General features: G+C 37.8%; 1 protein-coding gene across 1 annotated transcript in view; it reads right to left on the minus strand.

Annotated features, from left to right (window-relative positions):
- ANO2 (anoctamin 2) overlaps window positions 1–22,364 on the minus strand; it is a 182,092-nt gene that overhangs the window by 143,156 nt on the left and 16,572 nt on the right. The window contains exon 4 of the mRNA XM_061357995.1: window positions 2,755–2,853. Coding sequence (XP_061213979.1) covers window positions 2,755–2,853 — 99 coding nt within the window. The remainder of the gene's footprint in view (window positions 1–2,754; window positions 2,854–22,364) is intronic.

A 22,364-nucleotide genomic window follows, 5' to 3' on the forward strand; every position in this document is an offset into this window, starting at 1 on the left:
TCTCCTAATTGCCTATAGAATAATTCACCTAGGATGAATTTGCAGGAAAACTGCAATCTTGTTTCCCTGATGGTAGACATATTTCATTTTGTCTTCTTCTACACACTAAAATAAATTAATCATCCTGCCTATGCAATCACTAGTAGACACCCACAACCACTGCTTTGTTTTCCAGCCCCCTAATCCCCTCACCCAGAGTGTCTCAATCATATCACCTCTAACTGAGCAAGGGCTCTACAGTCAGACTTCTCCCTTACATAACGCAGTACACCACCTTTGTAACCCCTGCCTATTTCTCCTGAAGAACCTATAGTCCTTTATCTCACCACTCCAGTAATGGGACTCATTCCACCAAGTCTCATTAAGACATCATAGCTCTGGGAATGGACCAATGCTTCCAATTGGTCTTGGTTGTTTCTCATACTCACATTTGAGTATGGCCCATTCTCCCTCCTCAAAAATAACTCTATTTTTATACCCAGAAATAATCATATTGATAAAATTGCTCAAAGAATACCTCTTTTCAGAATGTATTTGTCCTGAAAGATGATTTAAGACTGGCTATTTAGAAAAAAAAAAAAAAAGGGTTTTGCAACCAATTCCTCATGTTTAGAGGTGGATGAATACTTTCCACTGAAAATGCTTTTTTTTATGGTTTCATTGGGTGTTTGAATAAATAAAAATAGCATCACACAAAATACCTAATGCATCTTGAAAACAATGTTTTCTCTTTCTGAACAAAAATGGAATTTTCTTTTTAGTGGTTACTGGCTGAATATTTCAGTTTGCATTGCCAAATCCCCAAAATATAAAATTTCAGTTTTTCAAAAAAAATTTTTGTTTTGTTCACAGGAAATTCTTTTTTCAACTGTCCTTAACTGCAAAAAAAACCCCCAAAAATGTAAGACATGAACATAATATTCCTGTCATACTTCCTTTCTGGTAGTGCTCTATTTCTGCAGCTGAGATAATAGAAAAATAACTTAGTCAACAAGAGTTGCTAACAATCTTCTCTTTAAAACTGTCATATTGTTTTTAAGTTATAGAAAACAGTTAATTATCCTAGGGTGGATTTTCAGGAAAATTGAAATTTTTTTCCTTTATGGTAGACATATTTCAGTTTTGTCTTCCTCTACACACCAAAATAAATTAAAAGCACAAACCTAAATACTGTTTTCATAACTCCCTAATCAATGACTGCATGTTCATTTACTCTTAGAATACTTATTGTACTACTCAATAAATGTCTGCTATAAGGCAATCTCATTCAACATGAAATGTACACAGACCTGATACATTCATTGAAATTTGTTGCTTCAAAGGAGAAGATGCTATAAATGTCTAGTGGTTAAATGAAATAATTTGTCAATATTTTTAGATGTCTTTTACACCAAATGATTCTTTGCCATTAGGGTCTTATGAGACACAGTACTTTTTTTTTCCCCATTCAGAGGAGAAAATGGAACATGGAACTGTTTGTGGATAACTAGGGCAGTCATTGGAGACTATCAGCTCCAGGACAGACCTTAGTTCGGAATAGAATGTCAATATTCATCAATTAAAATAGTGTAAAGTTTGCTTCAGTATGCCTGTAAAAAGCTAGGAGGGGAAAATTTCCAAGAGGGAAGGAGGGAGAAATGAGCAGGCACTACAAATGTGCAAAGGAAATGAAGGTGCGAAGGGATAAAAGAATGAAGTTGAATATATAGGTCCATTTCTGGAAAGGGCCTAAACATCCATAAATATGTGAGAAAGAACAGAGGTACTGTAGCTGTCCAAAACATACCAAAACATGCTCATTTTCAAAGACTGATAAAAAGTAACCAGATTTGGGTTTGTGGGTTGTTCTTTGTTTGTTTTGTTGTTTTTTTCCTGTGATGCAAACACAATACGAGTATCCAAGATTGAATTAGCTATGTTTCTAACAGCGACAGATTGTAACACCAGGAGATGTGAATAACACTGAAAATGGTGCTGGGCTATGAAAAAAAAAAAAAAAAACAACAATCCCAAATGAAAACCAAACAACCCCGTAGAAGAATATAAAATTAGTCTGTCCTTAAATTCTAATGACAATGTCATGAAATAAGTCCTCAGTAACACAACTGATGAGTACCTCTAACTGAAAGCACAAGGCAGTTCCATTGACTTCAATGGAAGTTCTTAGCCAATATGCTAAATCATTTCAAGGCCATGAATTTGGAGATCTGCTACCCAAAATTTACAATGCTTGCCAGCAACATTGCTGAAAGTGGACTGTAAAGATTGTAAAGGAGATAGTGAGCCAAAGTTTTAATAATATTAGGCAAGTCTGAATTCACAAAGTCAGTGATACGACCAAAACAGACTGTCTTGGCATCCCAAGAATTCAGTGGAATCTTAAGGTAATGACCAGGTAGTATAATATCTCAAATACTGCACCTCACCTTTGAGGTAAGTGCCTTGACAAAAATCCAAGTAGCTACTGCCTTCTCAGCTTTCAAAACCCTCCTTAAAACTCACCTCTGTCATCACTCTTCTGAACAAAGACTATCAGCCAGCTGCCTCCAAGGCCTTTGAAAACCCCTTTGAAAATCTCATCTTAAATATGATTCTGTATGCTAAATAATCTCAAAATCATTAATAATGTGAAAGAATAAGCCTGACAATTCATTTGCTCTGATTTAGAAATAAAGTAAGTCCATGAGTTTCTATCAATCTGATCACCCCTCCTCTAGTCATACAACTAGTTGGTAGAAAACAGAAGATAATTACCTTTTTAGTGGGCATTTTTATTTTAAGGAGTTCCGCTTCTCGAGTAAGTACTTGCCAGGGTGCATGTATACGGACAAAACTCAATCCTTGGCTCTTATTCTAAAACATTAAATAGTGAAAACAATGTATTTCAATATTATTGAACGGAAAAAGGTTTCATGTCAGCTCCAAGTCAGGCAATAGTAGTCAATCGCAGTGAATAACCAACTGCTGTTACATCTGAGTTTAAAAGTGACCTTTTCTTTAAAAGCTGAATCTTCTAACACTCTAAAATCAACTAATCTGCTGCCTGAAGTGTAGATGTGTATGAACCATGAAGACAGAAGTCTACAACTTCAGATTTTACAATCATGTGAACCAGAAACCCCCATGCTACCACTTCCACACTCAGAAATTTTGTAAGTAATCTGACTTAATTAACGAGTTTCTTCATCTCTGGGTGGACTTTGCTTTAGGCTCCCATTTTCAGTTTTGTCTATGTCCTGGACACTCCATCAGATTAGCAGCTCCTCCCAGAGGACCAGGCCCAAAATTTAGTTCCCTAAATATCCACAGCTGGAGTAACAGCTCTAAATAAAACATTCAAATTTAACTTCTGCAGAGAGACACAAGCCTAATGTTTATGTAAATAACTGGCTATGCTGTTCAGAGGCAGAGGACTACACAAGAGTCTCATACAGCCAATTTGCTGTGATCTGAACTGTTAAGAAGGTTCTGCCTTGGTAGCACATCTGAGCTAAAGGCACTCTAATATCAAAAAGCAGCACCCTGACAAAACCATGAAAATTAAATGCCAGCATGTTGATACAGAATTTTCCTCAATGCACAGAAGTAAATTATATGTGTAAATTATACAGAGGAATGCATAATGTGGAAATGAATGGAATAAAAGCTGGGATGGAGACTAGAAAGAGGATATGAGGACATATTTTGGGAAGTACATGGAAGTGGAGAAGGGGAAACTTTAAAGGTTTTATCAATAGTAAGATTAATGATCTTTGTGTAGCTGTGTGCATGCTGGGCTATAGTGCTAGGGCATATGGTCACTTTGCATTTTCCCTCCTATGTATGTGTAAGGATCAGGACTGTCCCTTCCCTTCAGGGGAGCATGAACTTGAACCTTTTTTTTATTCCCTCCTATAACCTCCTCATATATCCTGAAATTTAGAAGTGAGACAAGAAAACTGAAGTGGAGTGTTCAAGTTGCTGAGAAACATAGCTGGGTTACATGTTGGGCTTAAGTACGAAACTCAGCTTGCTTCGTTTGTGAGTAGCTGCCTGTGTACAAAAAGTTGCACATACCTCGAGAAACAATGCTAATAAACAGAGCTTGATGTCACTATAAGTTATTTTCAATCAACCAGCAACATAACTACAAAGCTGGGAACACATGCCATACAGAAACTTAGCATCTTCTGCTGGAAACTGACTCCAAGAAAATTATCTTTCTCAAAAGCTTTAAAAAAATGTTTAAATAGTCACAGTCTAAATGTATGTCTAAATATAAAAGACTGTTGTAGCACATTCCCCCAGAAAAGGCTCTCCTTTCCTATAGCTGTATCATATCACATTGGCATCAGCATTTTAGAACCAATATTTAACGTTTTCAAAGTGTATGCATGCTTACAACTTCATGCAAACATCAAACACGCATTTGCAGAATGTTTCATAAATCTTTCTGATTTAAAAATAAAATAAATTGTTAGATGGAAATCCTACTATTCTTACTGCAGTCATTTTGCTCTTATTTCCTTGATAGCTGCAACATGAGCTACAAAGATCACTACATCACTTTTAGCTACCATTTCTTTAGTGGACCGATGTTATTTTAAGGAGCAGAATGATCTGCAGATTGACTCTTTCATCAGTCCACTGGGGAAGTCAGCTTTAAGAGAAGGAAGTAAAAACTCACTGGGCATGAGCAGATGTTCTGGTAATCATTTGCTGAAAATACATTAATAACAGATGAGAGTTTAAATTTCAGTGTGTTAAGATCAGGAGGATTCTTCTCAGCTTTTGGCCAAAATCAAGCATGTGTCCTCTGTCTGGGGGACTATATACCACATTGGCAAGAGAAAGGACAGTCTGATCTAATTGATTGTTTCCAGCTCAGGCTCATATGACTACACAGATTGCAAATAAAATCAGTCAGATAATTTGAGAGGAAAGACCAGATGAAGAATATGACCTTTGTATATTTGAACAAAAATTGGAAAGTTGTGCTGTTCATCAAGTGATATCAGATGCAGAGGAATCAGAAACTTAAAAATCTTTAAAAGCCCTAAAAATCACCCCATGATAGGAAATTGAGATCATTTTAATAAAGACTAATGCAAAGTAAATAAAGTAGAGAAAACAGGACCAGGTGATTCCTGTTGCATGGTAAACAAAAAGTGAAGAACAATGGGCTGAATATTTACCTTGGGATTACTAGAACCATGTTTCCCACATCTTGCTACGTTCTCCTAACATTAAAATTAACCAAAGAAATTTAACAAAAATTAAATCAATCTCATATTGTATCTCAAGGGATGAATCATCTACCTAGTTTTCTATTGAGTCACCTACATAAAAACCTATCCCACTACTCCTCTAGTAAGGCTACTTTCCCTACTTTTCAAGCCTTTACCTGCCATAGTTCCAGTTGTATCTTTGCACGCCCTTTTTGCCATTATCATTATGATGGCTGGTGAAGATCTGTTCAATTAATTTATTCCCAGCATGATTATTGTATTGCAAACATATTACCAAAGTTAGAACTTGTTTTTCTCATGGCCAGAGTGGATTTATAACTGCTTACTGGAGACATCCACTACATGGTGTCATTTGGTTAATCTCCTGAAATTATTAAGGTACATGTGTTTGTAAATATGGTTTAATATCTGCTCTAATGAAATGCTGTCAGTCTTCTATTTTGAATACTCAGTCACCATTGCTTATTCATTGTAGTTTAGATGTATTAATAAAGCTAACATGTTGTGCTGGCTAGCATTATTTTTGTCTGACCATTCACTTGTTATTTAATACACCCATCCTTAATCAAGTCCTTTTTTACTTAGAGCTGATGTAACACAGGACTTTATTCTCAGCCATGCATTGTTCTGTCTATATCGTTGCACTCCCTGACTATATTACTCAAATGACTAAGTACTGCTATGCAGATGACAAACAAACAGATTTGTTGCTCTCATGATCCCTTTTTTGTCAAATCTGTCTTCCATATTTTAGAGTTCTTCCAGTAAGTTTCAAGAGTAGAAGTTTTTCAATAACTTGGTTATGAATTATTCAAGTTATATATATCTTGGCTTCTATTCCATTTTGTAAAGTTGAATTGGGCTTTCTCATTTCAATAGGAAAACTCAACATTGAAATCAAATGGAAGAAAATCTGGAAGGTCTGGTTTGCTTTTCAATCAGCGCATGAAGAAAAATATATCACAATTTTCTTTCAGTCTATCATGTATTCCAAGTAGCTTAAAGCAGGACTTTAACAGCAGTCTACATTGCATTTTTTTCTGTCTCGTAGTGGAAATGTAGAGGCTAAATAAAATACAAATTTCTTCAAAGGAGACTTTTTCTGTCTTTCATGCCTTAACAGTAAAATACATTAGCAACTGCATTAACTGCAAGCATAAGATTTAGTGCAGACTTATCATCATCAGGGCTACAGCAGAAAGAATTGTATGATAAATATGAAAGCTCTCATCTAGATATACTCCTATTGGTTATAATTTGACTAATGATAACTCCAAAAATTATTATTCTTTTTAACTAAAAACTGAATGTTCTGAAACAAGGCTAGACAAGCATAATAGCAAGACTAAGTAGAAAAGCTTTCTCTGCCTAAAAATTTAGACTTGTCATTGAATTTAGGTTTATATAAAAATCAGATATCAAGTGAGAATTCTGTCATTCCAAAGTTAGTGGTATATCTGTATTTCTCACACACTTTGACAGTCACTGTTGTCCAACCATAAGATGAAATATATTTTAACTGCTATAACACAATTATCATGCTTTTATTGGCTTCTTCCGGTTCAGTTTCTCAATTCAAGCCCTTGCAGGAACAGGTCACAGATTAAGGAGATGTACCATGAAGCGTTCTCTGTTACAGCAGGAGTTTGTGAAGGAGTCCTGTTGGTCCATAAGAGCACAGCATGTAACAGATGGAATACTGCATGTCCAGCTCAAAGATCTCTCATAGTGCCATTATTTTTTCAGGCCAACTTGACTCCCACCTCACCTCATTCAGACAACCTGTTTGTCATGTGTCAGCCATAACACCTCAAGTTGAAGTGCTCTCAAGAGTTTATTTGGTCACCTTTAACATGAGCTAAAGCATATGATGCAAAAGGCATTGTATTTGTCAGTCACAGTCAAGACAACAAAAAGGACAAACACAATAATTATACTCTGGGAGAATCTCAGACTGCTTTGTGGTTAGCATACTGCTTCTAGCAACTTTGTAAATACAAAGTTTATTACTAAATGCAACTTTTTAGTAAGCCTTCCTCATTATTTCCTTATCATGAAATCACTCATCATTCATATTATATTAAAGGAATATAGTTACATATAAAATATATACTGAAGTAATTATTTTAAAATGCTTGTCCAAACAAATAGATTTCTGCTGTGTATCACAGTATCACAGTATCACAGTAGGTTAGAGATTGGAAGGGACCTCAAAAGATCATCTAGTCCAATCCCCCTGCCGGAGCAGGAACACCTAGATAAGGTTACACAGGAACGTGTCCAGGCGGGTCTTGAATGTCTCCAAAGAAGGAGATTCCACAACCTCCCTGGGCAGCCTGTTCCAGTGTTCCGTCACCCTCACTGAGAAGAAGTTTCTTCTCAGGTTTAAGTGGAACCTCTTGTGCTCCAATTTGTATCCATTACCCCTTGTCCTTTCATTGTTTGCCACTGAGAAGAGCCTGGCTCCATCCTCGTGACACTCCCCCTTTATATATTTATATACACTAATAAGGTCACCCCTCAATCTCCTCTTCTCCAAACTGTAGAGACCCAGCTCCCTCAGTCTTTCCTCATAAGGGAGATGCTCCACTCCCTTAATCATCTTAGTTGCCCTGCGCTGGACTCTCTCCAGCAGGTCACTGTCCTTTTTAAACTGAGGGCCCCAGAACTGGACACAATATTCCAGATGAGGTCTCACCAGGGCAGAGTAGAGGGGAAGGAGGACCTCTCTCGACCTATTAACCACCCCCCTTCTAATACACCCCAGGATGCCATTGGCCTTCTTGGCCACAAGGGCACAGTGTCGGCTCATGGTCACCCTGTCGTCCACCAGGACCCCCAGGTCCCTCTCCCCTACACTGCTCTCTAACAGGTCGTTCCCCAGCCTATACTGGAACCTGGGGTTGTTCCTGCCCAGATGCAGGACTCTACACTTTCCCTTGTTATATTTCATCAAGTTATTCCCCGCCCAGCTCTCCAGCCTGTCCAGGTCCCTCTGGATGGCAGCACAGCCTTCTGGCGTGTCGGCCACCCCTCCCAGCTTAGTGTCATCAGCAAACTTGCTGATAGTACACTCAATTCCCTCATCTAAATCGTTAATGAATATATTAAATAATACTGGTCCCAGTACCGACCCTTGAGGCACTCCACTAGATACAGGCCTCCAACTAGACTCCGCCCCATAGACTACAACTCTCTGGCTTCTCTCCTTCAGCCAGTTCACAGTCCACCTCACTACCCGATCATCCAGACCACACTTCCTCAATTTAGCCGCAAGGATGCTGTGGGAGACCGTGTCAAACGCTTTGCTGAAGTCGAGGTAGACCACATCCACCGCTCTACCATCATCCATCCACCGCGTTATTTCCTCATAAAAGGCTAAAAGATTGGTCAAGCACGACTTCCCCTTGGTGAAGCCATGTTGACTGCCCCTCATAACCCTCTTATCCTTGATATGCCTTAAGATGGCACCAAGGATAAGGTGTTCCATCACTTTCCCAGGAACGGAGGTGAGGCTAACCGGTCTATAGTTACCCGGGTCCTCCTTCTTGCCCTTTTTGAAGACAGGAGTGACATTTGCTTTCCTCCAGTCCTCAGGTTGCCCTTTTTGAAGACAGGAGTGACATTTGCTTTCCTCCAGTCCTCAGTATATTAATAACAAGACGAGAGAAACACTGAAAGGTAGAAAGAAGCTGAAGAGAAGTAATTAACTACTGTCTAAGGAAGTCTGAGGGAACTGCTAATCTTTCTTATGATTAAAAAAAAATACCCAGTGGATGGAAAGGCATAAATTATAAAACCTGAAGCATGCAAACTTCCTTCTTGAAAAGACAAATCATCTGGGCAGAGTCATTTTCTCCTTCTGTGATTATTGAGTAGATAGAAAAATACCAGAAACCTACAGACAGCAAGTTTCTAATGGCTTCAGTTAATATATCACACATCTTTTGCTGACATTGCTAATACCATCCACACTAGGAAAGCAGCAATGAGAGAGTTTGTAGAGAGGAAAAAAAAAGAAAGGGTCCTAGTAGCTCAGTATAAGTAATCATCTTCCCATTTGTTCCATCACCAAATGGACCAGTTGTGTCTGCAAATGCAATTGTTCAAAATTGTCTACTCTCCTGATACCAGCTCTGGAAATTGAGGCAAATAATAATGTGATGTGGTAGCACAAATAAAATGCAGTATTTTGTTATTATCACAGAACTCTATGGAATGACATGGCATTGCCAGATTCAAACAGCGACTGTGAAAACTGTCTGTGTTTAGTGCCAAATGTATTGAATCGCTATCTGCACAAGGACTGGCATTTTGCTGATCTTAATGTTTTGTACCCAAGATGCAACATCAGTTTATCACAAAGCATGGATATCAAAACGTATGCCAGTGATGTCATAAAAAGGAAGAGCAGTCACCTGTTTGGGTGAGATATTGAGACCCAGGATATTTTGACATAGAGAGGTCAGTCCAGAACAATTCCTTACTCATGTTATCTATCCAAACATAGGCAAGTAATTTTATTCTTTCTGTCACTTTCTGTCAATGAAGATAATGGAACTTCCCTCATCAAAAGATGTTAATGAAGATACATTTGTTGCAGATTGAGATGCTCACATAATACTGTAAACAAATAAGAGTGTATGGCTACAGACAGGAGCCATACTACGCATCTTATGATTTTCACATTTTCCTTAAAAACTATAGTCCTTTTTACCTTTCACCAAACTTCTCCTTTTCTATTTTCTTTATTTCTCTGGGACACAGGTTTACCTTACTGTATGGCTGCATAGTGCCTAGTATAACAAGATCCTCACTTATGACTGCATTATTCTCATGCAAAAGTATTACAGATAATTAGCAGCAATCCCCAACAGCTTCAAGAAGTTGTCCACTCCTGACAACCAGTAACACAAAGCATGAGTGAAAAGATGCAAAGCACAGGTTTGTTCACTGATGACAAAAGTAAACTTCACCTAGTTCACAGAGTTAGGTTTTTAGCTGCTCAACAATATAAGAAGCAGACTCACTTAGGTCCAAATTTCAGACCCTAAGCAAAGCTGCAATAATTTACACATTTTGAAAGTCTGCCTTTCTCCTTCTTCATTTCTACCAACAGTGATGGTGTTAATGTCCTGTTTATTTTACTCTCTTAATCCCACCTCTGAACGTAAACGGTTAAAGAACATACTAGTGTGTGTAAGCAAAGAACAGAACACCTTGGAATGAAAGATCTGGTCAAAACAGTTTCAAAGAAACTATATAATCTTAATTCTTTAGATAAAGCACTGTGGAATGAAACAGTTGACTTTGCACATCTTTTGCAATGTTTCTTCATGGAATTGCTACCTTTCCAACCAAAATTTTCCCGTGCATCTATAGACAGAAAGTGTCTCTGAATAGACGATGATACAGGAAGCCTAAAAACACAACTGTGCTTTCACTGAATAAGATGGAAATATTTAATGGCACACAACAGAATGAAAATGAGCTGTTAGAAACTCAAGTACAAATGTGGAATAGATTGTTAAGTCTGTCAAATAACAAAATGCACAGACCTCTGCATTACTGTAGTACCCAATGAAGGTAAGAAAAATGTCAGGATTGTAACTGACTTTTAATTCTTCCTGAATGCCCGTTTTGGATTTAAAGATTAGTGCATTGTCCTGGTTATTTTCCAAATATTTATCTATGGCCACTACTTAATACAGCATGGAAAATGTGACATTCAAATGTAAAGCAAAATTTTCCCTATTTCTTTATACTAACTTCATCATCATTTTTTTCTGCTACAGAAGCATATCACAATTACAGGACATCTTCTAAGACTGAAGAATACCAGGAATAATGATAAAATACAAAACTAAAAAAAATTACATCCAAATCAGACTTCCTCAAAAAGGAAGGGAGGAGTGTTCCTACTCTACCACCTCCTATATTCTGGCAGTGTCCAGGGAAAAACACGCAATCAGCTGGCCTGGATACATTTGGTACCAAATTAGCTAGCAAATAAGCCAATATTCTGCAAAATACATCATATCAAACTTGATTATTAATAATAAAATCAACAAACTTCTTGAGGCCAAAGAGTTAACATTAAGGGCAAAATGTAATTCCTCTTGAGGGAATGAGGCACACTAATCTGCACAGAGATTTATACCCTAAATAATTTTCCAGACGAAGCAGCATGATCATGGAAGTCAATTTTAGATCAGATAATAGGGTTGTTACCAGTAGGGGGATTAATGAAACATATATTGAATCCCCACTCTAGCAGACTCAATATCAATATCACAATAAAAAAAATGGAGAAAAAGAAAAGAAAGTGTAGAAGATACCAAGCTGAAGAACAGAACAATGCCACCTTTAAATACTGCTTCACCACTCAATACTTGATGTGGGCTATTAACAATCAAGTACATAAATGGATGATTCAATTTTGTGTTGAAAGATTTTAAATTTCAATTCATTCTTAGGTAAAATATTTTGATGGGTTTACTTTAATTTAAAAGTGTTAGCAGATAGTACAAATATATTTCGCTACCAAGTATGTTTTTCTAATCATATGCTACAAGCCTTTCCAGGATGGTGACTCCCTTTGAGGTCTCTCACCAAAGATCAGTAGCAGTAAAAGGAAGGTAGGCTATATTTGCGGAGGCTTGATTTGGGAGTGGATTAAGATGAAGATAATCAAAGTATTCTGGTTGGCTTATTTGCTGGCAAGGAATTCAAAATCTCCCTGGACAGTTTACAAGCTCAGTGTAAACAGGGAGAGAAGGGAAGAAGCACTGGCAGTCACTCAGCAACATCATGTGACACATTTTGGATAAGGCAACAGGTCCTGGGGTGGATAAATAATTGGTTGAACAATAGGAAACTGGATAGGAGGAGATCCTGCACTGCTGAAAAAAAAAAGTCACTGAAGGGGTTTTGCAGAGTCTGCACTGTACAGCGCCATCTTAAGCAGCCTGGAAAAAGAAATAAGCTGTGAGAAGACAAACTGCACTGATGAAGTTTTTCAGTGTAGCAAGGAGACTGTGAGAAATTGGAGAAAAGCTTTATGAGAGTAGGAGCCTGAACAATGGCAAATGGCTTTCTACGTGTATAAGTATAAAGCAATATCCATGGGTTAAAACTAGTTTCATATATAGGGCTCTGAATTGACCTATACCAGTAAATAATGACATCTTGGGTTTGAAACAGAAAGTTCCTTGAATATATCAGCTCAATATCTTGTAAAAGCGAAAAAATAAAGCAAACCTGTGCCATTAGGAAAGGAATAGAGACTAAGATAAAAAACCACAAAAACTATTTGAACATATCAATTCATGCTCTATCCGCATCTTGAACCCAATGCGCAGTCCCTGTTTTCTCACTTCCAAAAAGATAAATTGGACCACAAATGGGTTCAAAGGAGGGCAACAAATACCATGACAGCCTTGCTATGACAGCTATATAGGAATCACTGTGTAGACTGAGACTCTTCATTCTGGAAAACAGAAGACACTGTAGAAGTCTAAAATCATGCATGATAAGGAGAGGGGGTGTGGATGGACTCCCTACAGCCTTTTTCAGAGCAAGCACTAAAGGGCCTCAGAGAAAGCTCGATTAAGCTACTGGGAGTCAGAGATAAACGAGAGGACACGGGTATTAACACAGTGGGCATTACTTCTGTCTTGCCAAAAGACTTTGTGGGTTCAAAAAACTGCATAACGTTTCAAGAAGGAATTATACCAGACTTTGGAATAGAGACCCACAGAAGCTTACTAGATACACAACTACACCAAGCAGGGGAAATTACCTGAACTGAAAGTTCATCCCATCTCCACACTACAACACTTGCCTATGGTTAGTTGTAATGATGATACATCTTTCATTATTCTTAGGTTCCATTTACAGTCCTGGTGCTATTCATTTTAGGTTGTACAGCCCAGTGTGGAGAAGAGCAAAGACAGATCACAAAAAGTACAATGGCATATCTTGTACCTCTTCAGCAAACAAGACAACTAAATTCAGGTAGGAACATATCTTTTTTTTCTACTAAACACACATAATGCAAGGGACCAGACTGTTTCCAACTGACCAGCATCAAGAGGGGTACAAAAGAGCCAGACACAGCCTTTCTAGAGAAGAGGTACCCTGCCAGTGAAGCACAAGCATGCTTCAGATGAAGTGTGGAGGCCAAGCTGATAAGCTCTGCTGGATGCTTGCAGGCTCTGCAGGTGATTAGAAGGCAGCAACAGCAGCAGCAGCCCTGCAATCTGAGCAAATCATCAAGCAAAGAACAGTAATTGCTTGAAACACTGCAGCTGAGCCTAACATGAGAAGCTTGGCAAATAGCCTGGGAATCAATGTCCAAGAAATACTTCATAGATGAAAAGCTCAGTACTGTAATATTTATGGAGCTCTAAGAGACTCAGATCTCTCAGGTAATGTGGTACCTAAGCTGGAAATAATATCTTACCACAAGGGCATGATGATCACTGCTGAAATAAGCCAGTGATGGAGAGCATTAGATTTTCAGAAATGTTAATTACACAGCATTTTCTACTGATCTCCATAGGATGTGCTGAACTGTCAACAGTTTTGAAAATGAGCCCTCAATACACTCCATTACTACATCATGTATCTCTCCCATCGATACTGATCATCTCAGCTCCCAAAAAAATTACTGTCCAAAAGGCAATCACTCAGTAGATATTAGTATCACAATGCATACTGCATTCAACCATCACAGTGCTGCTTTGTACATGCCATAAGCTTTGTTGGCCAGATTTAGCTCCCATCTCCATCATGATAAACTTGGAGTCACTGCAGAAAAAAAGAACGGAGCAGCCAGTTAGGATTTACAAATGCCACTTTGCTCTATTTTAACACAGAAATTAAACAGGGTTTAGACATCAGCTATATGGCTTATTTGACCAGACATCTGTCAGGTAAAAAAAAAAACCATAATCAAAAAAGCAGTTGCCAAACCATTGCAACTGAAATGTGAGTTTCAATTTCTATTACAATTTTAAGAATAAAATACCAGCAAATATTATTCTAACAACATTTGGTAAAGCTTGATATATTGTAATGTTGTAGGATCTCCAATACACTTCATAACAGCATTCAACAAAACTATACGTTAGTAAGACTTGGGGCTGACATTGAAAAGTGAAGATTTATGTAGAAAGCTCAATAAGTCACTTCTAGAGATGTAAGGTTCAGGTGGGCCAGTAACTTTAGACTGTGAAAAGGATACTTAGCAGATAGAATGTGGAATAAAAATAACATCATGATACAATTACAAAGTTGTTTGTGCCTGAGGGGAAATGAATTAGTAAAGCAAACACCTAAGACTTGTTGTTCCAAATCTGGTGGTACCACATAATTTGAAATTCACAGGTAGTCACTACCAGATTTTTGTAATAGATACTGTTCTATACACTGATACCAGTAAGTACCTTCATTCGCATCTTACGCATCTTAAAATCTGCTTTATGCCTCATTAGAACTATTCCTAATTTTTTCTTTTTTTTTTTAAGAATCTTTTTGCTTGTTTTACATCAGCATAGCCAAAGAAAATCACACAGTATACCTCTATCTAGACAGCCTTTAAATATATATAAATATATATAGTAACAACTTGAACATTTTTGTATCTTTGCTTTGGCATGCTCCTTTTGTATTTTTCCTATACTTCTGCCCCACTGAATAGGATTAGTATTATTATTTTTTATTGCTTATTATTTTATTATTTATTATTATTATTTATTATCATAAAAGTTCAGAAAAGGGAGGCTATGTAAGAAAGCCGCATACACACTCTGCTAGACTGTGACAATAATGGGTAGACATATTCAGAAACAGAGTACCCAAATCTTGCATAGCAAAAGCCAGCTACGCTCGCGAGAGTCCTGTGAGGTTTGCCTGTTGCTCAGACTAAGCCAAATCCTTCCTGTAAATTAGGCACTGCGATCCTTAGACTTCCTGTAATGTATTTACTCTGCAATGTATTCCCTTTATAACTACTCATAGATGCTAAATCAAAGCTTTCTGAAATCAATGGGAGAAAAAAAAATCTTTATACTAGTGTTATTAAGGCCCACAGAATCTAGCCATTATTTTAAAGTCTAGCAGTGACTGATTAGAGTCACACATTTAGCTTGCATCTGAAGTGGGTACTTTAAGAGCATTCTCAAACTGACCATACAGGAAGTCATTGCTGTAGCAAACCCTCATATTATGCTAAGTTTTGAGTGCCTCAGTAAGGTGTGCTTTTAAGGACTTCAGTCACTGCTTGCTTGAGAAGGAACCTCAGGACACAGTCTCAGAACAAATGATGGTACAGCCTTCACTGTCCTCACATGGCTGACATTGCTGGATTAGTGTTAACATACATGTAGAGTCCAGAGGTGATCACATTTCAAGTGATTTCATTAACAAATTTTATAAGAAAGGATATATCAGCACTGAGATCAAAAGAAAAAGGAAAAATGGGGGGCATGCTTTGCCTTTTTTTTTTTTTTTCCTTTTTTGCCAGTTTTCAGCAAAAAAAAGGTGAAGCAAACTGAAGCAAAACTCTGGTCCATTTGCAGGGGGCATCACCAAATCTGTTTAATACTCATCGCAAGATGCTTTTTGTTCTTGGCATGCAGTAGGGAGAATATTCTGAGAAACTCAGAATTACTCAGCAAAACTGGGAGCAAGAAAAACAAACAAGCAAAAATAAGCTTAGCAGATTTAAGCAGTAATTGGCAAACAATAGAAATGAGCAGACTAAGGCATGGCAATAAATTAACTGCATATTTTGGCTTACTAAAGAAGCAATATAGAAAATGGTGTCTTTGCCTTCCTTTACCACATATGCTTACTGGAATTTATATTACAAAATAATGCATTTATAGTTAATGCATTATAATATTTTTAACCATAAATTTATTTGGTCAGATTGAGTTTAAGAGGATAGCATATATGACTGATTCTTTGTATTCCCATTGCAATTTATCTTAGATGCTCTATTCTGTTTCCTTACAGTCAAATGATAATCTTGGTAATAAAGGAACCATCTTCTTCTGTGTTTATTTGGAACACCACTGGATTCTCATGTGTGGTATCCCCCAACAGTAGTATAAATAGCAGTAAACCACACAGACACACATCTGGTTATATAACATTTGCACATGATGTTAAAATGATAAAAACATTAATTTATCACTCACAATTGAAAATATTGAGTAGGCCTTTTGTCAAAAAGGTCATATATCAGTCCCAGATAACTGAACAGGTGTTTTAGCAGTCACACAGACACAAAATGACTTCTTAATGCTGATATGATATTAAGATTTTAGAGCTTTCTTAAGTTTTGTTTTAACAAAGACCATTAACTAAATATTTGCAACATGTGTTAGCCCATTCCAAATATTTATAGAGATGATTTAAAAACCCCAACAACTAGTTGCAATGCTTCCTTTTGACTAAAAGCACAAACACAAACAAGCTTATACGACTAAAAATCTAAAAAGTGCCTTCATTCCCCTTAAGTCCACACATTAGTATAGATGATATATATACACATATGCAGTATACATGCACACAGCTTTATATATATATACACATTCAAATTAGTACCCCCTACTCGAACTTCGACCCTCCAGGGTGACCTTCTATCCCTTCCCCACCAAAAGAAAAACCAGCATTTGTGCTTCCCACAGATCTGTATAGGGAATAGCACAGATTGAGTCCTGAGCAGGAGCATCATACTTTGTTATTCTCTAAGGCAGGCTCTACTGGTCCCCTCTCTGTGATCCATCTGAGCACCTCATCTAGCAGGCTCACAACTCAAACAGGCAGTTGGTAGGTTGCCATTTCACATTAATTCAGGCTGGTGTAAAATAGAAGGTTGTAGTTCCACATTTTTCCCTGCCCCTTGCCATGTGGCCACACGCCTACCACTCCAGCCCCCAAGCCAGTAGTCACATTTATGTAACTGGGTAGTGAGTTTCTTTAGCAACATCAGTTCCCTGTAAACTAAATCCTAGTTTTAATGATCAGTTAGATTTCAACTAGATACACAGCTGGATCAACTCTTGGCAGCACTGTAAGAGAGAGGAATGTGCAAAACACATTGCTCAGGGCAGGAAAGAGGGCAAATTCACGGAATACCTAACTCAGATCATCCTGCCCTGTGACTCCAGGATGCTTGCAAAAATTAAACCAGCAGCAGGAAAAAAAAGTTTGTTTGACTCAAATTTAATGTCCAACTTTTTTTTTTCTTTTGATTTTTTTTAATATCTAGATAAAGCATACAATGTGGGAAGTTTTTTAACTTTGGGGGTTTTCCCTCAAATTAATCATTGAATTGATGTGAATCCCCAAATACTTTTGATCAATCATATCTTTCATTAAAATCTTACTCCAGTACAATTTGACTGCCTGCAGTTAACAAGCTCAGCCCCATCACCTCATTCAGAAATGCCAGGAGCTTAATGAGCTGTTGTTACCTACTGAGTGTGAACTGCTCCTTCTTTTTGTTCGGTAAAGTGGTAGCACTTGCAAGACAGACTTGTAGGCTGAAAATTCAGCAAGATCCATACCTGTGTCTTTCTCTGTGCCAAAAATGTTGTGAAAGGTCAAATTTTAGAAGTATTTAATTAAAGGAAATACTACTCCCGTGTCACTAAATATATGTAAATATATTTATATACTCTCTCTATATATATAATATATATAAAAAAAACATCCAAAAGCTGTCACAGGTCTGAAGGAATTGATAGGGACAGGGCATCTTTTATGAAATAATGGAAATTGAGAATCCATTACAAGGAGCACAGTACACTACTACAGAATAGCTATACAGATACTGCCAGGGTTACCAATCACCATATTATAAACCATACCTATTTTTTAATACTAAGATCAGCTGTCTTTAATAACATGGTCCAGCAGGTCTCCTGATTTTTTTGTGGGTTTTGACCTGCCAAGGAGTGAGTCTGATGCCACTACAGTATTGTGGAAGGATCTTGGAGCATTTAAAAACCGTCTTTGTGCTGACTTTGAAGAAACTTGCCAGTTGGTGGTCAGATGTCACAAAAGCCCTTAAAACAACAAATACTTTCCAGGAGAGTTCTCCTGAACTGTGGCTCACAGGTGAAAAACAAACTGGGATCCCTTGTGGTGCAAGCTGTGACTTATGTCATTACCATGGCACACTCACATGCCTCCTTCAACAGGTCAGTTCAAAAGTAAAACAAGTCCTCAATTGATCAAGCTTTGGTGCCTGACTGAAGCTGAGCTTTTTTAGCTTTGTGTGAGCAGTTTCTTATGGACAGTGTTACTTTAAAACAGGAAAGAATAAGGGAGAAACAAAACTTTACAGAGAAGTCTTTGAGATATAAGCAGTTATAGAGTATGAAGTCCTCATGTATATAGCAATCCCCAGATTTTCACAAAGGAGCAGATGCCTTGGACATTATGACTTCACATAGGCCTGTGACTGACTGGTTGTAACTGATGGACAGAAGAGAACAGTGAAGGACTGACTTCATGTAGACCAAAGAAAGATACACAGTCATACTGGGAAGTGGCAGGATTGCTACCAGTATAGGATATGAAGATGAGAGAGCATCATGGACAGAAATGGAAAATTCTGGAAGGGGCAGTGGTCTGTGGTGGATAGGCGAGCAGTCCTGCAGGAGTCTGGTGGGAAGATACAGAGGTGAATACATAGTCCAGAGATAGGTGAGCAGGTCAAGCACTGGTGAAGTGAAGCGGTTACCACGCATTGACTTGTGAAAGCTGAGTGGTGCCACTGGATGTAGGGAGAAAACATCATCCGGTGAACTCAAGGAGACTTGTGAAAAGCAAATAGGCTTGCCAGAGGTACAAGGCACCACAGTATATTGACCTGTTCAGTAAAGACCTAAAAGTACACCTATGTAACAAAAAATATAATGTAAAATTTCCTATGTCCCATTATTCAGTACGGACAATGCAAGGATACAGTAACCTTCCAGTGACCATCCATAGATACATGATCTTTAGGATGCTACTTTGTGTTGATTACCTAACACAGTTCGGTGATGCCTGAACATGTGTTAAGAAGGAAGTAGAGAATGATTATTCAAAGCCTGTAAAATAAAGTATGGAATATGAGAATTGAAAAAAGAACAGGAACACCAGAAACTTTCCAGCGAGGATCAGGGGTTGACAACTTACAAATAAGTGAAAACAATGGGAGATGAATAAGGTGAGAAAGGGATAGAGACAATTACACATAAATCCAGAAAATAAAGATGACGTAGAGACCTGCACTAGAGTTGAAACTTGGCTTCAAAGCATAACAAAGGATAAGCAATCCTTCACATCCTGTGTCTAGTTTCTAGATTTGGAGAAAACTCCTAAGTATATGACTGGCATAAACATCCTTCCCTGTCTTGAAGGGATTGAGGAAAAATAATAATAGTTTGAGCTAGCACTTTAGAGGTGCCAGCTTGGTGTTCGGATTAAACATTTGCAAGACCTTGAATATAATCTCTATCTTTGAGGTGCTAAATTTTCTTTGTATTACTAAATTAGTCCAGGTAAACCATGACTGAATTTGGTGAACATAGAGACAAAGCCTGCAGACAATTCCCCATCTCCCATCTGATGAAGTGATGCCATGGCTAAGAGAAAGAGCACTGTGCTCCTCTAGAAAAGAATGATGTTAGTATTCTCCCAGTGTACTCAATGTTGGCACTCACCTACAGAAAGTAATGGCTAACTCTACATTTTCAGGAGAATACTTTTAAGTGGTGTCTTTGTGTTCCCCTTAGAAAAGTTGCTGTTTCCAAAGATAAGAAGAAATATAGTCTACATACCTCCATTTTTCACCCTAACTACCAGTAGCTCATTGTCATGGTTTAAGCCCAGGACACTGATGCTGAACTCAGGACACTCATCCTCTCTCAAATACATATTTTTCATTTGCTTTATTGCTTATGAACTTTTGCTACTTATGAAATTATGAATTTTTTTATGATTCTTATGAAACTCCAAGGTCACCTTCCTAACTCCAGCTGAAGAACTTCTTTGAATGTACAACATATAGGGCTCAATCCTGTTGATGAATTCAAAAATACTCTAAAATTATTACAGAGATCTAGGAATTGAAGTGAGAAGGCAACAACGAACTGATGAAATAATTCCTAGATGATAGAGTTTGAGTACGGAGCTAAAGCAAACATATCCACCATCTTCATGAAAAAAAAAAAAAAAAAAGCCAAAACACAAATACAACTAAAGAGAAGCATCACAAAAACAACAACTAAAAATTCATACATCTGTTCAAAATAAATAATTTTGTCCAACTGTTGTTTCAGGTGATGAAATCATTGTTACATTAATGCTAATCTGGAATAACTGCACAAAAATTAGTATCTAGCTCTTACACAATTTTCTTCTTTGGCCTGTCGCCGTGAGCACATACCCATACACATAAGGGAGACTTACTAGAGCGTGCAGAGTTATCAGCCCTGTATATCAAGAAGATAATTCACCCTGAAGGGTAAATTTTCCATGCTGTGTATGGGGATTTAGTCACCTAACTCCCAGTAATGTTAATGGGAATTGTGCAGCCTGATGCCACTGTGCTATTTTTTTTCCTTGTTATTCTATTCAGTCCAACGTAATAGCTGATCTGTAAAAACAGACAAAAGTATGCAATGCAGTTTTGAATTATTTGCCTTCTCCTATGATTTAGAAAGGCCTTACAATGACTGACAAAAATACTTCTAGCTGAAAACAATCTGATTGCAACTTCTATATGGCTATGTATCACAGTTTCTCTTTTTTTCAGGATATAGGCATTAAAAGACGAATGGTTTATACAGAGAACCAGTCTCAGTTTAACTGAGCTTCAGCTGAAGGTCTTTCCTCCTGCAGAAGTCCCAGTCAGAGGTATGTTAAATACTTATCAGGCCAAGCCACTCTGAAGGACAGTCTGCTGCGGTACATAGTACACAGTCCTACATAATAGTACATATGAAAGGGCCTTGAGCAACCTGGTCTAGGGGAAGGTGCCTTTGCCCATGGCAGGGTGGTTTGGACCTAGATGATCTTAAGGTCCTTTCCAACCCAAACTGTTCAATGATTCTGTGCTTGTATAGTCCAGACCACACTTGGAGAGAGAAAAGTGACTTTGTTTACTGCAGAACCAGAGCTCTGCCTTCATCTACATAGACTTGACAGGTCATTGTGGAAGAGAGAGAGGAGCTTCTATGAGCAGTTGCTTGAATGCATCATAACATTGCAAGCAGAATGCCACTGAATGCAGATGCACCATGGTGGCTGTGAATGAAGACAGTATAGTGAAATTTTTCTACTTGTTCATAAAAATTGAAAACATAAATGCAACTCTTGCCAGATTGAAAAGGCAGCTTCTTGAAACTACTTTTTAGAAACATGAAGTGCTGCAGTGTTCCAAGTACTATATATCCAACAGTTTCTAACAGTTAGTTCCCACTGCTAACAGCAACTAAGTGCTTAACCTTTTTTTAGATTAGAAGAGTCCAAAACATATGAAAAAGAATCCCATATTGCATCCACTCCCTTGTAGGATTATCAGTGTCACTCAGTTACATAAAGGAATTGCAGGCAGCCTTCCCTGATTCTTCTGCATGAGTCATGAAATCATGATCAAGAAACAATGCTCCAAAAAATAACAGAATCATACAGCAGCTATTCAATCAGCAGAAATGCAGAAGTGATCACTCCTTTGGTATCAGAGATACCTGTAGGTCTGTTTGCTGCCATAGACAAAGTAGAGCATTACCTGGAGGCACCAAAGCAAAGAAAATCCCATTTCACCTCCAAAAGAATCAATGAAATTCAGGATTTATAATTCTGCCAAAGAATAGCTGGAGATGCAGCAGGTACTGCAGTTGGGGCAGTCCTCACCAAGCACCTGGAGAAGATGATTCTTTATCCCAGTAAACAGCACCATGATTTCTGTCCTTTAAAAGGTCAGAAGAGCACCAAAGCCCAGTATCAAAATCCCAAACTATCTTGTATTTTACTGCTTTAATTTCATGAAAATACTATTCAGGCTACACTGGCCTAAACATCACTACTTTAGCCTCCAGTTCTCTGCGGGTGCCTCAGCTACTGCAG

This window comes from Neopsephotus bourkii, unplaced genomic scaffold (assembly GCF_033783945.1).
Source record: "Neopsephotus bourkii isolate Nb327-2 ecotype Australia unplaced genomic scaffold, CSIRO-AGI_Nbou_v1 NB_107, whole genome shotgun sequence".
NCBI classification, from domain to species: Eukaryota; Metazoa; Chordata; class Aves; order Psittaciformes; family Psittacidae; genus Neopsephotus; species Neopsephotus bourkii.